The sequence below is a fragment of the Durio zibethinus genome, chromosome 1, assembly GCF_047325235.1.
Source record: "Durio zibethinus cultivar Kanyao isolate XHJ-2024 chromosome 1, ASM4732523v1, whole genome shotgun sequence".
In the NCBI taxonomy this organism is placed as follows: domain Eukaryota; kingdom Viridiplantae; phylum Streptophyta; class Magnoliopsida; order Malvales; family Malvaceae; genus Durio; species Durio zibethinus.
Window position 1 is genome coordinate 38,436,525 of NC_143162.1, and position 20,967 is coordinate 38,457,491.

General features: G+C 35.7%; 5 protein-coding genes across 12 annotated transcripts; 1 reads left to right on the plus strand and 4 right to left on the minus strand.

The window, feature by feature from the left end:
- Positions 1 to 202: 202 nt before the first annotated feature.
- Positions 203 to 3,059, minus strand: LOC149520635 (HSP20-like chaperones superfamily protein). Of its 5 annotated transcripts, none has more exons than XM_089741673.1 (3): positions 2,901 to 3,059; positions 965 to 1,173; positions 203 to 740 (listed from the first exon to the last, which is right to left on the minus strand). In XM_089741673.1, exons 2-3 carry the CDS (start codon positions 1,155 to 1,157, stop codon positions 463 to 465), a joined length of 471 nt encoding a protein of 156 aa, XP_089597799.1. In that variant the 5' UTR covers positions 1,158 to 1,173; positions 2,901 to 3,059; the 3' UTR covers positions 203 to 462. The 5 variants fall into 5 exon arrangements, with proteins under 5 accessions (XP_089597799.1, XP_089597788.1, XP_089597803.1 ...); XM_089741662.1 differs by having other exon boundaries at positions 203 to 743; positions 2,901 to 3,047; XM_089741677.1 differs by having other exon boundaries at positions 965 to 1,176; positions 2,901 to 3,047.
- Positions 3,060 to 3,462: 403 nt separating this feature from the next.
- LOC111310875 (HSP20-like chaperones superfamily protein) lies at positions 3,463 to 7,077 on the minus strand. The gene is given in 4 exon segments (XM_089741687.1): positions 3,463 to 4,411; positions 5,391 to 5,631; positions 5,633 to 6,380; positions 6,798 to 7,077. Coding segments are annotated over 3 exon segments (1,185 nt in total). The 5' UTR covers positions 6,283 to 6,380; positions 6,798 to 7,077; the 3' UTR covers positions 3,463 to 4,117.
- Positions 7,078 to 7,635: 558 nt separating this feature from the next.
- Positions 7,636 to 10,629, plus strand: LOC111312939 (heavy metal-associated isoprenylated plant protein 44-like). Of its 2 annotated transcripts, XM_022913715.2 has the most exons (3): positions 7,636 to 9,181; positions 9,662 to 9,734; positions 9,922 to 10,629. In XM_022913715.2, the coding sequence occupies exons 1-3, from the start codon at positions 9,176 to 9,178 to the stop codon at positions 10,125 to 10,127; spliced, it is 285 nt and encodes a 94-aa protein (XP_022769450.1). In that variant the 5' UTR covers positions 7,636 to 9,175; the 3' UTR covers positions 10,128 to 10,629. The 2 variants fall into 2 exon arrangements, with proteins under 2 accessions (XP_022769450.1, XP_022769449.1); XM_022913714.2 differs by lacking the exon at positions 7,636 to 9,181 and having other exon boundaries at positions 9,650 to 9,734.
- A 195-nt stretch (positions 10,630 to 10,824) lies between these two features.
- LOC111312938 (AT-hook motif nuclear-localized protein 10-like) lies at positions 10,825 to 15,642 on the minus strand. The gene is made up of 6 exons (XM_089741629.1): positions 14,647 to 15,642; positions 13,882 to 14,456; positions 13,011 to 13,063; positions 12,099 to 12,197; positions 11,144 to 11,305; positions 10,825 to 11,050 (listed from the first exon to the last, which is right to left on the minus strand). The coding sequence occupies exons 2-6, from the start codon at positions 14,393 to 14,395 to the stop codon at positions 10,967 to 10,969; spliced, it is 912 nt and encodes a 303-aa protein (XP_089597755.1). The 5' UTR covers positions 14,396 to 14,456; positions 14,647 to 15,642; the 3' UTR covers positions 10,825 to 10,966.
- A 118-nt stretch (positions 15,643 to 15,760) lies between these two features.
- Positions 15,761 to 20,801, minus strand: LOC111312942 (uncharacterized). 3 transcript variants are annotated; one of them, XM_089741639.1, is made up of 9 exons: positions 20,648 to 20,801; positions 19,527 to 19,776; positions 19,142 to 19,286; positions 18,542 to 18,668; positions 17,383 to 17,419; positions 17,015 to 17,258; positions 16,525 to 16,632; positions 16,332 to 16,430; positions 15,761 to 16,139 (listed from the first exon to the last, which is right to left on the minus strand). In XM_089741639.1, the coding sequence occupies exons 2-7, from the start codon at positions 19,755 to 19,757 to the stop codon at positions 16,538 to 16,540; spliced, it is 879 nt and encodes a 292-aa protein (XP_089597765.1). In that variant the 5' UTR covers positions 19,758 to 19,776; positions 20,648 to 20,801; the 3' UTR covers positions 15,761 to 16,139; positions 16,332 to 16,430; positions 16,525 to 16,537. The 3 variants fall into 3 exon arrangements, with proteins under 3 accessions (XP_089597765.1, XP_089597771.1, XP_089597761.1); XM_089741645.1 differs by lacking the exon at positions 20,648 to 20,801 and having other exon boundaries at positions 19,163 to 19,286; positions 19,527 to 20,616; XM_089741635.1 differs by lacking the exon at positions 20,648 to 20,801 and having other exon boundaries at positions 19,527 to 20,615.
- Positions 20,802 to 20,967: the final 166 nt, after the last annotated feature.

Below are 20,967 nucleotides of genomic sequence, written 5' to 3' on the forward strand. Positions count from 1 at the left end.
CTCTCAAATGTTTAAATTTATTCATTTAATGAAGTAATATTTAATTGACTGATAATGTATGAAATTTGTAGTATCAAATATAACTTTTAAGACTACAAATAATAGATAAGTAGTAATACACATATGCTTGGTACGTTTAATAAAAATCCCCTTACCTTCTGTATATATATACTTCCCTATCATACCATACCATACCATACCATACCATAACAAGATTATTTATAGTATCAAGGTATTTGATGGTTTAAATGGGGAATATCACACGATTTAATAAGCACCACCCCCTACAATCTTTCTACCTTGTTCAACTAGAGGAATTAGATAATGGATCTGTCCATTCGAAAATTCGCTCCACTTGTTCGCATTTTAAAACAGCAGCATGTTTCAATGCAATCCGAACCAAAAAAAAAAACAAGGTAATCATTTTAACAAGAACATTTTCTTTTCATTTTTGCAATGATCTCAAGAAGGTGGAACCCAGGCATCGGTTGAATCACTTGGCCTCCTGTATCTCATGACCACCACTTCCAGAATGCCATCAGGACGGAACCTAGGAGAAAAAAGTCGTGGATCAACTGGTCCGGGCAGATTAAAGGATATGGTGAATGGCCCAGGAGAGCATAATTTCTCAACTCTCATTTGGCATATGCTCGATAATCCTTGCACCAGTCCAGTGCCTTCTGTTACCATGCCCTGTATAAGAACCTTTCCATCACGTTGGATCTCACATTTTACCTTACCTGCTGGAACAATCATTACATACTTAGTGATCTACTCATCTTCATTATATTTTTTGTTCAACAGGATATCAAGGGTTCATACCACACAGCAATTCTGGTTGCATTTATTTAGAGTAACTAGAATAATATGTCATTAGTAGTAATAGGAAGAGAACCGAACAACTATACTGGTGCACAGCATTTTACATGCCATTAATATACATATTTAAAGATAGAAAACTTACTTTGATCGTTCCTGATACCAGGCAATGCAACTCGGAAAAGAAAGGCACTTTGGCTGACACCAATGTCAATAAGACCGATAGTTGGTCCGTTATTACATTCTTTTGCAGATCCATTTAACACAACAGATGGCTTCAATTTTGAATGGCCTGCATAATCTTCAACACCCATGACATCAACTTCCTTTATACACATTGGCCAGAAGATCCGTCTACTGATTTCACAATACAAACACACATGCAGTCAAGCAGATAATACAGCCAATGAAGTAACTGACTTCTAGGTGTGTGCTTGTGCGTGCACGTGTGCACTTCTCATGCATCAAGATACCAGTTGCCACATCCACGAACATATGACTGTTAAAGAGAACAATCTAAATAAGAGGTGTTTTAGGATATCTAAGATATGGCATAAAGTGTTGTTTCTTATTGAACTATCCAGTGGTAGTAAAAGTCACTTTGGTCATGAAAAAATATTATGATTTTAGTTAAAATTCCAGCTTGAAATTGATGATTTGAAATGCAAAAAGTTTCTTTAATTTATTTATTTTCTTTGGTCTATCCTCACAAATAAATAGTAGGATAGATAAAAGTTTATTCCAATTGAACACTATATTTTGAAAAACAATGAGGAGCTCCAAATTAGCAAAACAACTTTATTTAACTAATAGCTACAGGTAATGGAGAATGGCAAGAAATGACATAAATTAATTGTTTAAGAGCTGCGATCTTAATCAAGCCCAGGTTCTGCAAAAGTGCAAATAATTTCTTTAGTAAAAGAATGAGAGATAAAGGGCTAGTTAATGATGGGAGTCTTAACCTTTGAAAAGAAATTTGTCTCCAAAAACATCATAGTGCATTTATAACAGCTATATACTGCTTAAAATCAAGTTAGATCAAGAAACTGCACAGTGTAGAACACAAAAGAAAGGCCTAGCAGAACCAGGAAGCTATCCTACCATCATCAACTCTGATCAAAGTAACCCATATTTCATAAGATAAGCATGCTGAGGCGCGTGTGTGCACACACATATACGTATTGAAAGGAAAAAGAGAAAATTATCTCACATATAGCTCAAATGAGAATTTAGAAAGTGGAGGATTTCCTCTGCTGTCATCCATCTCATTCAGAGTCTAATGAATTATTGCGGTGAGATTCACAAATTGCGGACTGATATATTATGGTATATCAATACGTACAAAAGAGGAAAAAGGTCAACATAATTACTCGCAGCATAATATGAAAATGCAAAGGTCAAAACATTTATGAGTTTCGACTTATGTCCAGCGGTCATCTGATCCATTTGAAAGCCTTTCCGTTAAAAAAAAAATCCATATTCGCAAGAAAGGTTTGCAAAATTCTCCAGTTCAATAATATGGCAAGCTTTACGAGTGAACCATGCCGAAAAGTCTATACAAGTATATGAGAAAAGAAAAGGGATTCCAAAGTAAAACGGAGTATGAAAAGGTTTGATGTTGAAAGACAGATCGTGTGAATGGCTTAGGTTGTTGTGTTAGAAGGAAGGGCGTTTGAGAAAATAGTCAAGGAATGAGCATTAGCATAATAAGAGAGGCAGAGTGAAGAGATCAGTTTGATGCATCTTTGAAAAGATGAAAGAGGCAAAGCTATTTGAGTGCAAGAAGGGGCAACACAACTGGATCAATGGTTAGCGGCAAACAAAGGGAACACAAGAATTGGGGGGTTTAACTTAATCATAAATTGATTGGAAATCAAACAAGGTAAAGGTTTGGAAAGTAAATTTCATAACATCAGAAACGAAAAGAAAACTCAAGCTGAAAGGAGAAAGGCAAGCAGATGGAGATAGTATAACTACATCGATTAAATGCTGAAAGAGATTTTAGAATGAAAAAGAACAACCCAAAAGAAGAAAATGAAATAAAATGCTAGCAGATGGAGGTTTACGACCACAAAGGGTACCTTTTAGAAGCGAACAGCGGAGGGTGATAGGGAGAGGTAGCGCTGCTCGGCGTCGGCTGTCCTCAAATCTATTTGCAGTTTGGCGATTACTATTGGCATTGTAGTAGTGTATATCACCTTTTTTGTTTGTTTGCTTTATTAGTTTTAAGCGTTAACATCATGAATTAAATTATAATAAAATATTTATATAAATTTTAAATATTTTTTTATATATTATTATTTAAATTATAAATATATTAATTAATATGATATTTATTTTTAATAAATAATAAAAAATATATTTTCATATACATTTTAAAATAAATGAAAGCAAAGCGTCATAAATATGTTTTTTAAAAAAAAAAAAAAATTGGAATGTTATGTTGTCATCTATGATATATCGATTTCTTATCAAATTAAAAAATAACTAAAAAGATATTTTTAATAATCATATCAAATGGATCTAATATTAAAAATATTTTAAAATATTTATTAAATAAAAGAGAAAATCTATAAATAGAAAAAAAATTAAAAAGCAAAAGAGAAAAAATCAAAATGTTTGACTTATGACATATTTTTTATATCAAGTGAGTTACTAAAAAAAAAAATCTAAAATATCATTTATTAAATATATAAAAAATTAAAAAAAGCAAAGCCTAAGAAAAAAAATAAAGTACAAAAAAATTTAATTAAATTTTTTTTATAAAAATAAAAAATTTGAATCAAACTAAACAATAAAAGATTATTAAATAATAAACAACTCATAACATTCCTCAGTTTGACCTAGCTAATAGCACTACATTTAATGCACACCTAGGTTTCTTAATTTTAACATTTCCATTATCTTTTCCTAACCATTGTTCTTCAGTTCCATCTTAAACGACCCTCAGTACATTATTGCCTTAAAAATGCCGAAAAGAACAGGGTCTGTTATGTTAACACAGACAAGCTTTTAAGTTTTCACAATCCTTCCTTCTTTCTCCCCTCATTCAACAATAAGCAAAAATCCAGTGTTTCTTTCCTTCCCTCCACCTTATTACCACTCATTACACGCCTCTCTAATGGTGTCATTAAACAGGCAATATTTCCTTTTATGATAAGATTATTAAGAGAAAAACTGCACAATGACTTTTTTTCCCTTTAATTTGAGATATCATGTTACCAAAATACACTTACATGCCGATTTCCACCATCACCGTTTCTTCAACTACCTACATATTCAACTTTTAATCACCATACTAAGACTTGTGTTTAATGACAACAGCTTCAAAAACGCCATCAGATCTGAAGTTTGGTGAGAACAATCTTGGATCAACGGGTCCTGGAAGACTGAATGAAAGTGTAAACGGTCCAGCTGAGCACAATTGCTGGAATGTCCCATGGAAAACACGCGAGCGTTTCCTAATAGTCCCGCCACCAGAGGTTGATCCTTGGAGATGAACCTTTCCATTGGATTCAATCTCACAACTGAACTTACCTATGAAAAAGCAAACATAATGAATTTGTCAATGAACTAAAAGAACGTGCTGTATCTCGGAAGACAAGCAATGCTACTGCATGTTCATTCCAAAAAATAGAGGACAAAGAGAGTTGCTGGAATTATCAGGACAATATGACAAGCCTTCATTGATATACAACCTAAGAGGAGAAAATTCTCATTGCTCTTCCCAGAAATAGGATTTGCTAAAAACTTGTAGGTGGAAACTATGGATCATGAAAAATTACTCATGAAAGTTTTGTACACATATTTGGGTCAAATCCCAGTCCTCAAAATGCTTAAATGGACTCGGCAAACAAATGCCAGCCTCACTGTTTTATTTTCATATTCTCCTATTCTCGGTTGGCAAGAGAGAGGATAGGATATTAGATAAAAAAAGAGTCGTACCAAAGAAGACTTGCTCTCAAATAGGTGGCGGTATCAACATCAGAGCACAGATTGCTTCATCTTTGACCAGCAATAAAAATCCTAATGACTTAGACAATTATATGAACTATAAGCTACAAGAGCACAACATTCCAGTTCTGGTTTCTTAAAAGAATACTTTTTAGTGCACATATAGCACATTAATTATTCTTTTAAGTATTACTAATCAGAATATGCTGGCCCATTGTTAACTTGCTGGGTATCTGATGGACTTGAAAATCAGAAGGTCGAAGCTCCCTATGACCACTATATAGATGTCCAACATGTTGGACAATGAATTGATAAATCTGATGATCAAGGTCCCAAAATAATGGTAAAAAAAAAATGGCTTCTTACCATACATTGGGCAACTTGACAGCATTGCATCAACAAGATAATTCTTATTAAGAAAATGTGGATTCTCTTACCTTGTTCCTGTTCTTCAACATAAATTGACAGCACCTTAAATAAAAGGAGGTGCCATAATGTTTTAGTCTTATAAATAAGGGATATTCATACTATGAACATACCAAAATAATAATAATAATAATAATAAAAATAATAAAAGGACTGGAAAGAAGAGAAACATACAACAATCCTTCCTAAACTCCAGGCTGATCAACTCGGAAGAAGTATGCAACTTTGCTGACACCAATGTCCAAAACACCAATAGGTGGCCCAGCTATTCCCCTTTTAGCAGTCCCATTTAAAATTATGGATGACTCTGAAAAGCATTGGTTGACATTTGGAACGGTGATGAGGGGCATCACAGCAGGTCCATTCCCTTTGCAGGTTCTCTTGGATGCTTCTTCGCAGTGATGATTTAACATAGACATGACAGGGGGGGAATGCTGATGTCGGCAGAGGGTCCAACTGGTGCTTTCTCCTATTGTTTTCTTGAAACTTAGCTGATGCATTACCATTTCCATAGGCAATAGAGCCAGAAATTATCTCCTCGCTGTTTTTCATGCTGTTCTGCTCATCATCTTCTTTACTTTTCTGGTATCCATGTTCATATGATAAAGATTTGATTTTGTCAATCTTCAAATCAGCCAGACCAGATAAATGTTTGAACCTTTCAACATCTTCCTTCATGTGCGATGTAACTGGATCATCAATAAGAACAATTGCTTTGATGATCTCATTTTTTACAGAGTATCTTTTATGCTCATGAATATTTAATGGGAAAAAACTGGTGAACTGCCGATGGTCCTCTAATAACTTTGAGCTTGGCAAAGGCAAGCTCCCTTCTAGATATGAATACAGCATGTTTGGTTGGAGAAACAGGTCGGGATGAGCATACCTCAGGACATAGTAGTACAAACTCTCCAATTAAGAAATGCTAATAAATGAAGCGCCCAGATTTTTTGATGTATATGGTGGCAAACCTTCAGCCAATCTTTGTGAAGCTGAATGCCTTGGGTTATCAGAGTAGACATCAGGGGCCAAGTAAGTGCTCATGATGAAGTTAAGCGAAAAAAGCTGATCACTGGATGGCATTCTAGTAAATGCCTTGGGGTGATTATATTTCCTGACCTGTGGAAATTTATAGTACCAAGCTTAACTTCTGTAGAAACCAAAGCCCTGTTAGAAAGCACCTACACAAGTGAATTTGGTTATAATATCAGCCTATTTTTAATTGTTATATAATAAATGTATAACATCAGCCTATTTAGTTGAAGAAAGACGAAAACTCATACAAGCTATCGGGATTTCTTTCCCAATACAAAAGGAGGGTAAGCAAAGGTATTAGAAAATTTATAGTTATTGTAAGGTAAAATAAAGTGTAATAATACTCATCAATCACCAGTCCTCCTCGGGAAACAGAACATTGCAATTCAGAGTAATACAAAAGCCCAAACAAGAGCTTTCTTTACATGATAGTATAACCATTTGGGCAAGTTCAATTGTTTAAACTGAAGATCAAGCATTGAAGAAGCATGGTAGTGATGGGCGGTGGGCATGCAGATAAAACCCCAAACCTAAACTGATATAGGAGGTAGAAGTAACATTACCTCATCCAAATGTGGAAGCAGAAGATTGATGTGCTGGAAGCAGTTTCCGCTTTGACAACATAGTAAAACAGCCAAAGGGGAGGGCAGGGCAGACACAGAAAGAAATGCAGGAGGCTCTCCGACCACCACACTTAAGAAATGAAAATGGTAGTCATTCAGAACTTGTTATGTCCCGCCTCTTACCTTCTCCTCCTACTTCTTGGGCCAGTTTTTGGCCCATCACCCGTCGGACGTCTTGAATATTCAACTGCTTGCAAGCTTGTTGTTTGAGGTGCCCCACTTTGACCCAAAAATTAAAAAAGAAAAAAAAATGGAGCCTGATATTATAAAATTCCCTTCCCACTGACATTTTAAATGTTTTTTCATTTCTATTTGCAAATAAAATCAACAAAGAAGCGTTGAAAGGGATTTTTTTTATTTTTATTTTTTGTTTCTAAGCTTAAATATAAGAAAACTTTTATTCTTGAGTTTATGCATCAGCAATAACCAAATAGATGCTAGTGATCTTGTTACTTCAAATTGAACATCCAAGTTAGAATCAGATCAATGATTTTGAATTAATGCTTAAAAGAAAAATAATACTATCTTAGTACAAACTTAAACTTTTGGTTACTAAATATGTATGATTGATAAAATGCATGCTCTGTCATTGTATTAATTTGTTAATTGTTGTTTTGTTTTTCTCTTGATAAATATATATAATAAAAAATGGTGTTGCATGCATGGTGGTGATGAACATGAAATGTTTGTGGCTACTAGAATTTCCCCTGAAGCTGTTTTACCATCAATTATATATCTCAAATTCTCAATCCATCCCTGCTTTAGCTTTAAACTGCCTGCTTCCCTTTTTACCGTAACAACGTTTTTCTTCTGAATGATAGGCACCAGATATTATAACTTCAACATGAGATGATGAGAGAGACCAATAACAAAGCAGAAGAAAAGGAAAAATATTGTGAGTTGTGACCAGAGGGCCGGCCTAAAACGATTCAAAAAAGTGGGGCAAGCTATGACCAAATCTGAAAGGTGTGATGATTCTCGATAAATGCAACTCATGTGATGAAAATTCAAGAAATATTTAATTCTTCCAGATTCCAAAGCATCTTGGTTTGAATCTTTAGGGGCTCCATCCATCTCATTGCTTTTGTTATCCCTGCAGGCAGGCGGAACCCACAACTTCGAGCTACGTACTCAGGTATATAAAGCAATTAAGTTATATATATATGCTGAAAACAACCTACTTCAGCAATACTATGTTCTTCTTCTTTCAACGCTCACGCTAGTCAAATGGATAGAAAAGAAAAGAACCAACTTTCATGTGGAGAGCACAATTGGTCCTGTAATTAACCCTCACCATGGCATAAACCATTACTTGTAGTTTTGTAAGTTTGTAACCTGCGCGCTTGGTACACTCTGACGCCGGGGCGCCTGGCTGGGTAGCATCCTCATTTGGAAGCCTTCCCCTTCCTCCATCTGAAATGCTGACTTATGGCTGATTCATTAGAAATCTTACTACTATTAATTAATTAGCAGATACAAGTATACTAAGCGAAAGTTACGCTTCCCGGGAAATACCAAACTTGCAGGAGCATAGTATTTTTTTTTTTTTTTGAGTCCAGCGAGTTTCTCTTCCCTTTTCTTTTTCGCTCTTTTACTTTTTCCGCCCAGCAACTGAAACGAGAATGAATGATACATTGGGGAGATAGATGAACATGAGAAGAAACGAATACATTTTTTTTTTTAATCTCAAATGAAATATATGTGCGGACTTACGGGATGTCTAAGATGCAAGATTAATTCTGATCTGCTTTGGACCCACACCCACTAAGAATTTGATCAAGATCATTACCAAATTGTGGCATAAGTGGACCATGTCAGCTAGCTAGGTTCCTCAAAAGACAATCCTAACTGGCAGTATCATCGATCTCCCAAGAAAAAGCAAAGTTAGATCCGTCAAACCCAATCATTTAAATTGCTTGAGACTCACATTGCTTTGGGCAGACGGGAGTGTACTCTTTGGAGTTGGAGTCTTGAAGCTTGAGCTTACAGGTCATCACACAAAAGCCGCTCTTGATGTAACCGTTTTCTTGTTATCTGGTTTTCAATGCTGGCTATTTGCTTCTCTTTCCAAAAAGTAAACCAAAGCAGATCCTTGCGCCTGGTTTTAGTATGCAGACCCAAGACCCAGAAGCCCTCACTTTAATGTTTATTCAATCTTTTTACTTGTCCCCTCCCCTCCCCTTCCCTCTGCTCTGTATATATATATATATATAACCAACCTGACATTCTCCATTTGTTTCATTCATTCTCAACTCGTCATTCCAATTGTTTGTCATAAATCTTTGTTTTGCTGCATCTTCGAGAAAGCAGAGTTACTCATGGAGGTAGAATATATGATTATTTCTTTTGCTTTCCGTTATTGTGTTCTATATTTTAGTCGTTGCATCTTTCTAGTGGCGTTGGTAATTCTCCTACCACTTTTAGGTAGCAATACGGACCACCTCTCTCTCTCTCTCTCTCTCTCTCTCTCTCTCCCCTCCTAATATCATGGTGAGCCTATACCTCAATAAAGTGATCGAAGAAGGATTTTTCAGGATTTATGAGCACAACTATCTTTTGTTCCCACTTTTGCTTAATAATTCTGATTTTGGTAACTTGAAATCATGAGAAAAGAAGCTGAAAATGGTTCTTTCTTGATCATTTAAAACGGGTGGTTAAATATGTCAATCTGAAAAAAAAGAAGGATCCTTTCCTATATATAGGAAGCTCTCTTATATATTCTCAAAGTGTAGGATATTGTAGGTGTCCATTTTTATATTCGTTTTCCAACAAGCTAACGCCATGCGTGTGATATGGATGTGCAGAGCGTTGAATTGAAGGTGGAGATGGTTGGCTTACATGAGAAAAGACTCAGGAAATGCCTCTCAAAGCTGAAAGGTAACTTCTATGGGTTACTCTGTTAGGGAGAGGGAGGATGTAAATAAATAAATAAATATATATATATACATACATACATACATATATATATATATAGATATAGATATATATATATATATTTTTTTCAAAAGTGCGTTTGATTCTGAATAAATAATAAAGTTGAAGCAATGTTTGTAATGATGGACAGGAATAGAGAAAGTAGAAGTGGATGGGCAGGGCGAGAAGGTAGTGGTGACAGGATATGCACACCGGAACAAAATACTGAAAGCCATCAGGAGAGGTGGTTTAAAAGCAGACTTTTGGTCCGCTCACAACGAGCTTCTTAATGCTTATGCTGTCTCCACTGCAAGTAATTATGGAAACTTGAGATTCAACAACTTCAACATCTTCTAGCAGGCCTCTGCTCTTGTTGTTTTGATAGTTTCTCCTCCCCATAAAATTTTTTCCCTTTCCTCATCTCTTTCCCTTTGTGGGGATTACATTACATCACATATATACCAAGGTTGTGTTTAATCAAGCTTTCCTTTCTCTTTCTTTTTACAAAGGAAGCCTCAAATGTTCAATGATGATAGTTGACACAGCTAAAGCTCCCCGTTTTGAGAAGCTTTGCAATTTACAACAAAAGCTATGCAATTTGTTTGCCTACTGTACCTGGCCTCCGGCTTTTCTTTATTTAGATTGTATCCACCACATTACCCTTAAATATAAAAGAATAAAAAAAAATGAAGATGAATTGATATAGAGTGTTTTTAGCATTTTCTTAATTAATGGAACAAGGAGAATGACATAATAATGTGTTAGTTAAGCAAGTAGTATATGTGCCACATAAAAAGCTAAACCCAGCTCAACTCAACTAGCACCAACATCACCTTGATAGAACAGAGAAACAGATGAATCCCACACTAACTGTAACGGGCAACAAAAGAAGCAACTATAACAAACACAAAAGCGAAGTCAAACTAACTCACCATCTCAGTCTGCATGGCCTTTTTCTCTAAATTCTTACCCAACATAAAAGCGCACATAACCATGTAAAATTTACACACTCCATTCCTCTCAAATAAATGTTCATATTTGACAGATATGCATATTAAAGGAAAAAGCTTGAACCTTCATCCTTTTATATTTAAATTTTACAGTTCTTTTCATAATATTAATATTTAATGGAGTATTAATAATAACGTCAATCAAAAAATATTTATCATTTTCTTAAAGTGGTAGAAATTCTGCGATCATTTTTCGCTAATGTTAAATTCAGATAAACTTTTACTTCCCAATAGTGGTGCTTCTGATTCCTCCTTGTACACTGCAAGATTCTGAAAAGATTGAAACTATATGCAATAAGAAAAGTATTTGTAAGAAAGAATGATGCAGTAATTAAAAATGTAAAATGGTAAAAGAAAATAAACCTGAACAGGGGATGCCGCCATTAGAAGGCCAGCTACACCACCACCTAAAACACAACCATCTGGGTCAGAAAATGACACACTTAACCCTCCAGTTCGGCTCCGCTGACCACCATTTTCTGACAGAAGAAATGAACCAGAAAGTGACAGAATTTCAAATCGCCCCTGCACCATTAATAGGAAAGAAACATAATGCCATTAATATGAGATATTCATAGTAAACCAGTGCTTTCTTTTTACAAGGCTGTGGAATTTATGTAAAATTATATTCTATTGTAGACCAAAATTAATACTAATATATTTGATATAACTGGTTTTCATTATAAAGTTCATGTCAGGCACATCTTTGGTAGTATAACAATGCTTCTGGAAGCAGAATATTCATTGCCCAAAGACATTCCAAGTTCTGCTCTAAGCTAACAATAAATTCACTTTCACATATCGCTTCCCATGGCTGCATACAGCTTAAGCATTATACTTGAAATTGAGATTTATTATTCAAAGACCTTTAAATTTTAATGTGATATAAGAAGCTCTATTCCTGCTATATTTGCATTTAATACAAATCAATTATTCTAACAAGCATCAAACAATTTAATGGTACTTTTTGTTTCATTCTGAAACTTATTTAGCCATTGCCCAATTGGAGTACATCATCTAAATAACAGCACACTTGAGATGCCAATATATTAATGTGTTCTTAGTTTAATGTTTATGGTTTAAACAGGATATGGCCATCCACCTATCAATTTAATACTCCAGATGCCAACATATACCTCCTTCTCAAACAGCCTAAAAATTAATAATGAAAATAAAAAAGCTGTTTTGCCTGTATGAAACTTTCAGAGCTATGCAGTAAAGCTCTCAATACCTAAAGCAGTTTAGAGGTGTAAATTTTAATCCTAAAACAGAAGGCAACAACAATAAGAAGACATTACTTTTTTAGCATATCACAAACCTCATAAGTTACAGTCCCACCGGATGCTGCTGGTTGGCAAAGAGTGACGTTTGATATGGCTCCATTTGCTGAGAGGATGCAAACAGTTCTGGGAAAGTGCTGAGAAAATGACATTATTTTTTATGATACATCCTATAACCAGGCAGAGACATAAAATGTTAGCTTCAGATCGCCTAACCAACTACAAGTACTATATCAAGGAAAGGACAAATACATTAAATATACGTGTTTGTATAAAGAAGCACAGTAAAATTTAGAATGGTGCATAGGCTGCCAGTGCAGCGTAGCAAAGGATTATGATCCTTCATGAGAAAGAAAAAAATTAATAAAAGGAAAGCAATCTCCCCTTTACTATGGTTGTATGCATTAGTAGATTATCAAATTAATGGGAAAGACATATATCTTCGCCGGTTCCTAAAAATCAACAACAAGATCGTGTGGTTCATTCCCACTTTGCACTACTTTATTTTAACTTGCATATACATTCCGACATTGCAAAAGCACAAGCATTATCAAATTTTTGAACTTCATTATTATTATTTTTTTTTGTTGTTGTCATCAACTCCCGTTGTTAGAAAAGGAATTCTGGGAAATGATCCATTTCCCTAATTTGATATTTTATTTTATCAAATCCAACATACAAAGAATCAATATGGTTCTGAACAAAGACAATAATTGGATTACAAGTAAAAATCTATACAAAGAAATAAGTATATAAAAGAAGTCTTAGCAACTCATGACACAAATATTTGAATCAAGCAACTAGATGAACATGTCATTATTAATGAATGGGATGAAAAACAATCTGCTGAATAGTTAAAACTTGCAAAATAAGAATAAAAGCAATAAGAAAAAGTTCTCTACATAAATCAGGAAAAGTGGAAATGAAAAGTTAAAAGGAGAAAGAGAAACCTCTCCCACTTTAACAGTGATAACGTGGGGTGTAAACCCAACTCCTGGTGATCCTGCAAAAAGAAAACTCTCTTGAGAGAAATATGTCACCTTAGTAACACAAATGCAAAGACAGCTGTGGCTTCCAATTTTTTTTAGGTTGATAGAGCCATAGAATGACAAGCTAACTTTTATGCCTCATTTTTTGAAAAAGTAATTTAAGGAGAAAAAGGAAAAGAAGAGAACAAAATCTTGTATTAAGTACTCTGCAATCATAGCTGATTAACTACATAAGAGAGGGAAGATAGAGAAACTGGAAAGGGACAACAGAAAAATGAAGCAAGGGCATATACATAATTTAGTCAAGATAAGAATCTGAAGTCAGATCGAACAGATAGATGCCAAGTTGAAGCAAAGCCGTATTTCCTTTTCTAAGTTATAGACACATTAATATTCCGACGGTTCCCCCTATTTGTTTACTACTTCTACTACTTGGTAAATACTACTATACTAGTAAGAACCATAGTAATTATGTTACTCAGCATAGAGACCATTCCATTCTCTGTTGGAACTTGGAGCCCAAAACTAATACTACCCCCTATAAAATCAACACCAACACCCACACAAAAACCAAAAACCACTATTTGATTATTTTTATCACATTTGACACTTGTTCTCTAAAAAACTAAAACTGGATAAAGAGAGGAAAAAAGAGCAGGAAAATGAAATCCTAATTCCTAGATCCTAAGTGTAGTGGCATTTCAACTTTCAAGACCAAGCTAGGAAACAAGGTTGTAGATTCATTCACATTTCCAATCCAAAGCAAAAGACATTAACTAAATTAAAGGCTAAAAATATTTATCTGAATATCAACTATCAAGAGAAAGAGTACCCAGAGCTTCAAGTTGATGCTTCTTCTCGGAACCAGGAGGTCTCCCCATAGCTTTCTTTGCTGAAGTTGGTGAAAAGGCTGATCCTCCTGAAGGCGGAGGAGGAGATGAAGGGAATCCTCCTCCTCCTCCTCCACTATTAGTATTAGATTGGGCTACGCTGGCAGAGGAAGGAGCTGGTATAAGAGCCAGCGGCATGGTCCCATCCGGTCCATAGTTCCTGGGCCTCCCTCTCTTCCTCTTCAAAGGCTTGTTCCCCGTGCTCATGTTCACAGCATGCCCTTGCCCTTGAGTCACCGTGGGCCCACCTGCAAACCCCTCTGCCCCACCACCACAGGAGGTCCGCTGATATGTGGGTGAGGAGGAACTGATGGGCTTGTACACAGCTGTTCCGTCGGCACTAAAGGCCAAACGAATGTTCTGTATCATTGGCCGTGACGCTACCGGACTCTTCCGTTGCATGCCCAAGCTGTAGGGCTCTCTACTCGTCATCACTCCCGCCTCAGATCCCGACATTGTTGTCCTTTTTTCTGATTGGTGTGTTAAAATTCCATATACCCCACCCCTCACTCTGTCTCTGCCCACCAACAATAATAAAATTATATTACATATGCTGTTTCAATTCCTTTCCTTTGCTCTTATCTAAGTAATTCGTTAGATCATGAAGGAGATAACCAAATCTTTAAATAGGCTAACAACAAAATCTGAAAATATAAAATGTTATACTGATGCAGACTGATAATTGTTATAGTTGAAAAGGAACTCACTGTCTACTGCACTGCAATTGAAGTTGAACTTGAGAAGTGGAGACTTTTGGAAATGAAATGGTTGTATAAATTGAAAAGCACTCTCAATTTTCAACTTGAAAATTGCTGCAATACTTTAATTTTTCTCACAAAGATAGAGCTGCAAATTTCTTTTTTAATTATGGCTTTAAAAACCCATGGAATTTCTGTATTGTACAGACAATTTTTAATTTTTCAAAAATTTAAAGTTTAGATAAAAAAATATTATCCCATAAAAAAAAAAAAAAAAAAAACACAGCAAATTGGGGAAAAACCCAGAAAAAAATAGCAATAACTTACCAATAAATAGGGAAAAATAAGAGACAGAAGAGATGGAAGCGAAGAAAATATAGGGGCTGCGATGGAAAAAAGCAAAGGAGAATTTGTAAAGAAAACTTAAGAAATGTGAATTCCCAGATGTAGTAGTAGTAAAATATTTTGATTTTAAATTTTGGGTTTTTCTTTTTTCGTCCTTAGTTTATTAAAAAAAAAAAAGTTTACATAAGTTTTTACGCAATTATTTTTGGCTATAAAAATATAAATATAGAATTGAATGGATGGATGGGTGATTCGATTTTACATTTTGGTCTCTTAAGTAATTCCAAACTTCTGTGATCCTTTTTGGGTTTGGGTTGGGTATTTCCTTTCTTTTTTTTTTTTTAACCAATCCAAATTTATGGATTAGACACATCTAGCCATGTAGGATGCCTGCCTGAGAGTGCTGGACTTTCTTTCTCTACTTTGATTACTACTTACTTTTTGTTTAACAGGCTTCTTCGAGATTTGGGGCTTCTTTCACCTCTGATTTTCTCTCCAATTTTATTTATTGTCAGATTTTGAACATCACTGAAACCAAAGTTCTATACAAATTAGCAATTTGGCACACCCACAATGTGTGGCTGACAAATAAATGGACAATTTATGTTTTTTAAAGAAAAAAAATATATTTACGTGATGAGTGAGTTAATTTTTTTTCAAAGAAGATATATGATAATTATTTTGTAAATAAAATAAAAAAAATGTAATGTACTCCTATTTTATATTTTAATTATTTTAATTATTATTATTTTTTATTTTTTCTTTGACTAATTAACGATAGTCAGAAACCTTAATTAATTAATTATTATTAATTAGAATCTTTGTCTACGTACAATGCTGGACAAACACCCGACACTAGAGACTACCTATACACCCAAATGCTGGGACTGACTAGACTTACAAAAGAATCATATGTTGATTCCAACATGTATTTTTACACCATTTTATAATATTCCTACATGGTTGCCAGAAACCCCATTCCAGCATCCATCAATCCATGACTGCCGGCCACCCAACCCGAGCACTAGCAGTATATGCGCCTTACACATACGAGGGTAAAAAGGAAGAGCTTTCCCCGCATCCTCCATATTGCTTCTCCACCATCTGGAGCGACTCAGACAACATTGACATCTCTGGTAAGCATGACTACGTATGACCTGCTCAAGATAAACATGGTTAAGGCCATAACTGATAAAATGATATTCAGAAGACTTGTCAGCAATTATGCACTAATCGATAACCCCACACCAGAACCGACCCCTACAATGGGTGTGACTACATTTCATTTGTTTCCTCTCAGTTACCAATTTTCGGTTTTGGATCTGCAGGAAAGGAAAAACTAACAGTACCTGTAGAATGCAAAATTAATAATTTGCAAGGCTAGATCCGAAGCCCGCCACTCAAGTAGCAGTTCCGCTGCTCTTAGTCCTGCTGCAATCTAAGGATACCTGAAATGATGAAAAACTTCAGCCACAGTTAATTCCATAGTAAGATGACCATGACAAACCTAAGAACTTCATTCCCCAAGATGTCACTACTTACCTTGATCAACTCCTCACCCGGTTGTTTGGTCAGAACCACTACCTTGCATAAACTGAGAGGGAGTACTAACAATAAATTGTGGCTGTGCTGGAACAGGTGCTGCTATACCTGATAAATAAACACATTTTGCTCATAAGGTCTTCTATGCCTCGAATTAATCCCATAAAACCACCTTAAAACAACAGGACCTGCTTTAGGATTCTCAAAGCAGGTGCCTTTAGGATTGATCAAGAAATAAAAAACTGGGAAATTCATTCATGATGTTCCATCCCATTCTCTGCATAATTTTTGGTTCACATAAATTCACTAATGGATAACTTCTTACAATGCAAGGCAAATATAACTTTTGATTAAATGAAATATAAAGATAATGATGTACATGTCAAGATATTGGAGTGGGTATAATTCGTTGGCAGACAGAATTAGGAGCAAAAAACAAAGCCAGTAACAGAAGTAAGCACAAAAGGTAACTTTTCAGATTGATATTAACCTCCGGGATATGGTGTTTGGATTGTGGGCATCGGAGAAGTTGTGATTGCATTAGCAGTGGGTCCACGTCCACCAAACTGCACTATTTGATGACTTGGCATTGCATATCCCTGTATGGCTGTATAACCATGTCCGCTAGGAACAGTTTGACCCAATTGTCCATAAGGATAGATAGCTGTGTTCACTGCTCCAGGTACCCCATATATTTGAAGGTACTGCTGAGCTGCATAAGGGTTGTAAAGACTCTGTCCATGGAATGATAGCACACAAAGAAAAAAGAATAAATCAGCATGGGGACACAAGTATCACTTACTCTTATGAAAGTTTAATAAGAATTTTCACAACACTGCACTTTAGAATGCCATTAACCTGAGGATAGACATAATCAGGTCCGTATGTTGCATACCTACACAGATAAACAAGTATCAAAGATTTCAAAAAGGTTAGAATTAAACCAGGGATCAGGCATTAAATTTTAGAGTGTGAATTTATAGCAAGGAGATAAACATGATACTATTCATCACATCAGAACAACCAAGTTTCCCACGTGAAATACCAACATGCTCCTATGCTATCAATGAGACATACCAAGGCCCAAAAACTTCATCAGTAAAATCATAACCTAACTATTCAGCCCATGGGAATAATCAAATCCCCCCTTCTCCCAACATTTCTTCTTCCTTTGGATCCTTATCAAATCACAATCATGATCTTGCCTGTTCAATAAAAATTGAGCTCGGGCACATATCCTCTGCAACTACCACTTTTTGCATTCCTGCAATTACCAATCACACCATGTCATATGACTACTTTGGACTAATTAATCCTGAATTCTAAGGTAAAGACTAATAACTCCTTGACCAATGTTACATGTTGTGATTGGTTTGAACTGCCATGAGACAAGGAGAATAATAAAAAGAAGAGAAAGTAGCTGCAAAAGGAGATGTACCCAACTGAACTCTGACTCGCGAACTTTCCACAGTGATCCAACTGCATTGTAGGTTGATCAGGCATATACAGGACATAACCATATTTATGCTAAGGCTACAGTCTATTCCTCATTAATGATGAAACAACAGATGTTTCTGCACCAACTTTTTATACATGTGGGAAAACATTTCAATCCACACATTACAAAATTTTAAATGAAGAAAAAGCTTAACATAAAGTAGCCTAGAGATCTGCAATGAAAATTTACCAAGACAAAAAGGAGAAAAATGCTTCAACCTAAACTTAACGTGTCCATTCTTTCAATTCCAACTGGAAAATCCCAGGAAATTATCACATTAAAGACACAGACAGAAAAGTGTCAGTCAAGCATTTACATCAAAGTCAGTCGTAGGCAAAATCCCAAAAAATAAATCTAACATAAAATCTCTTAGGCACTTAATAAAACAAGATCAGATAAACTATAAACTATAAATTATGAAAACTAGAATTTGATGCTCAAACAAACCAAGCTGGGTTGAATAAGGATTGGAGAAATCAAAATAATTAGAAACCATTTGAATAAGAATGCAGAACTCACCCATAAGGGTATATCAATCCTTGTTGATAGCTGTAAGAAAGTGGTGGCTGATAGCCAAAGTTTCCAACATAAGCCCCTCGTGTAGCTTGCACACCTCCAATGTACGAAGAAGCTGGTCTCAAACGTCCTATTAGAAAGATAACAAAGGAAAACATAATTAACATGATCATTGAGGTTGATACAAAAGGAAACATGTAAACTAACTGAGACAAATTAAAAAATTAGTTCAACCATAAGTATGGTGCCATCAGCTTACAAGTTAAATGGAAACAAAATACAGCCACCCTACAAATTGCTACTAGGAGCAAAAAGATTTGGGCAGGATAAACTAAATGAGACACACTTTTGGCATAGGAAGACAGTTTTAAAATGAATGTCAACATCTGCCATAGGAAAAATTAAATCATTATTGGTGAGAAGGAAAATGAAAACCAATTTTAAGACAGATGATGACAGATAAAGGAGAAAATGGAATAGCAAATATTTGATACACACAATGTTACATCTTGGAGACAATAATCATTAATCGGCCAGGACGTGTTATATTAAAGGGAAAAAATGGAAACAGCATGAAAGCATCAGCTGTAGGATCAGACTAACCGGAAAAATTAGAGATGATACCGTAAGTAACTGGAGGTCGAGATCGGCCAAGTGAAGCCAAATTACAATTAGCGCGCCTGCCATCAATAATTGGAGTCGGATCCGCACAGGCTCTCCTAGCAGCCTCTGGATCCCGGAAAGTCACCTACACCCTCCATGCAAAGACAAGAGGAAACCAAGTCACTCTAAAGTCAATAAAGCAGACCATTCACTTTACTTAAAACACATTGCTAGAGCATCAAAGGCATGCCGCCTTTGGATTCATACCGGTCTGTCAATATTTACATAAGAATAACAATGATGGCCAAACGCAAAGTAGCATAATATCATCAAGCAGCAGCAGATAAAGAAATCTTAAAAAAGATGAAAAAAATTTAATACTCACAAAACCATATCCTTTTGAACGGCCGGTGTTCTTATCAGTGATGACAACGGCCTCTAGAATGTCACCAAACTGCTCGAAATGACGGCGCATGGTTTCGCTTTGCGTTTCCCAAGCGAGTCCCCCAACAAATACCTTGGTGTATGTTGTATCTCCAAAAGGAGAATTCATGTATTGAAAGCCAGAACTTGAACTCGACCCCGAGCTCGGACCCGGAATCGACTGATACGCCATGAACACAGATGCTCCGATTCTAATCCAGCAATATTAAGGGGTAAAAGAAAGAAAGGGTGTAAGATTGTTTAAGGATGAAAAAGAAAAGGTGATGAATAAATTTAGGAAATAATAAAAATCAAGTGGTAATGAGGTTGACCCCAGAACAGAGGGACTAAAAAGACAAAGCTTTTAATGATAAAACCCTAGAATTGGAGGCAAGAAATATACCCAGAATCCATTGGGATATAAGGGAATCAAACAACAAGGACGAAGGTTGGGTTATTTTTGACAGGAAAGCAAAAGATCGGAAAGCGGAGAGATGGATATAATAATTCTAAGAATCGTATCAAAATAAAACAAGGAAAAAAAAAGTGAAACCCTAGATGGGCCAAGAAGGGGTTGGAGTTGATGGTGGTGGGATTGGATGGAACATGCGCTTGTGGGGGGAGGGGTTGTTTGGGCTTTGGGTTGGGCTCTATACACAGAGACAGAGAGGAAGATGGAAAAGAAAGGGAGAGGATTGAGAGATTGAGGAAAAGCAACCAAAAGTAGAAAACAGAGGATGAAAGTGTAGCGTTAGCAGGGGGATGAGGATTGATCGGTAACAGAGTGCGTCATCAAATGATAATACCAGAAGATCAAACACAAACAGAAAGTGCTAAGGGAAGGGAAATAATAAATTAAATTTATTAATTGAAATTGTTTTGTTGTTGAGAGAAATAGATGGTGGAGGAGGATTAGGGGAATGAGAATAGGGATCATCATGATATTGCAGCCAAACAATGTAAGAAAAGGAAAAGAGGAATAAATGAATAAATAAATAAGCAGCAAAGAGACCCTTTTTGTCTTTGGATTGTTCTCAAACAAAGCAAGACAGACAGCTTGGGAGGTGGAGACATGGGACCTACCACGCCTATCATCTGCGATCCGTTCTCCTCTTAATTGAAACTGCCAACACCAAAATCCAAAACCAAAACCACCCCTATCATAAGCTGGAACTGCTGCCTGCTCATTCCTCTTCTCGGTTCCCATTTCTCTTTTCCTCCTTATCAATCCCAACCACGTCTTTCTTTTTACTCTCATGGTTTTCTATTTTCTGTCATCAGCAAGTATTAAAACTTGACATTTATAAAAGAAATTAAAGGATATTTTGGTTTACTTTATCTGTTTGTGCCACCTCCTTGACGCAAGAAACATGACATTTTCGGCTATCTTCCATTTTTTTATT

What these genes read in the sequence shown, in the direction of transcription:
- LOC149520635 (XM_089741659.1), bottom strand. Translation starts at nt 2,088, where the DNA reads ATGAGATGGATGACAGCAGAGGAAATCCTCCACTTTCTAAATTCTCAT. An exon ending in AATTCTCATTTGAGCTATAT is followed by an intron (nt 1,177 to 2,029) that starts GTGAGATAATTT and finishes TTGTGAAATCAG; the next exon opens with TAGACGGATCTTCTGGCCAA. An exon ending in TGGTATCAGGAACGATCAAA is followed by an intron (nt 744 to 964) that starts GTAAGTTTTCTA and finishes TGATTGTTCCAG; the next exon opens with CAGGTAAGGTAAAATGTGAG.
- LOC111312938 (XM_089741629.1), bottom strand. Translation starts at nt 14,395, where the DNA reads ATGTCGGGATCTGAGGCGGGAGTGATGACGAGTAGAGAGCCCTACAGC. An exon ending in GCATCAACTTGAAGCTCTGG is followed by an intron (nt 13,064 to 13,881) that starts GTACTCTTTCTC and finishes TTCTTTTTGCAG; the next exon opens with GATCACCAGGAGTTGGGTTT. An exon ending in GTGGGACTGTAACTTATGAG is followed by an intron (nt 11,306 to 12,098) that starts GTTTGTGATATG and finishes TTAATGGTGCAG; the next exon opens with GGGCGATTTGAAATTCTGTC.
- LOC111312939 (XM_022913714.2), top strand. Translation starts at nt 9,650, where the DNA reads ATGGATGTGCAGAGCGTTGAATTGAAGGTGGAGATGGTTGGCTTACAT. An exon ending in ATGCCTCTCAAAGCTGAAAG is followed by an intron (nt 9,735 to 9,921) that starts GTAACTTCTATG and finishes AATGATGGACAG; the next exon opens with GAATAGAGAAAGTAGAAGTG.
- LOC111312942 (XM_089741639.1), bottom strand. Translation starts at nt 19,757, where the DNA reads ATGGCGTATCAGTCGATTCCGGGTCCGAGCTCGGGGTCGAGTTCAAGT. An exon ending in TATCATCTCTAATTTTTCCG is followed by an intron (nt 18,669 to 19,141) that starts GTTAGTCTGATC and finishes TCTTTCTAATAG; the next exon opens with GACGTTTGAGACCAGCTTCT. An exon ending in CCAAACACCATATCCCGGAG is followed by an intron (nt 16,633 to 17,014) that starts GTTAATATCAAT and finishes TTTATTTATCAG; the next exon opens with GTATAGCAGCACCTGTTCCA.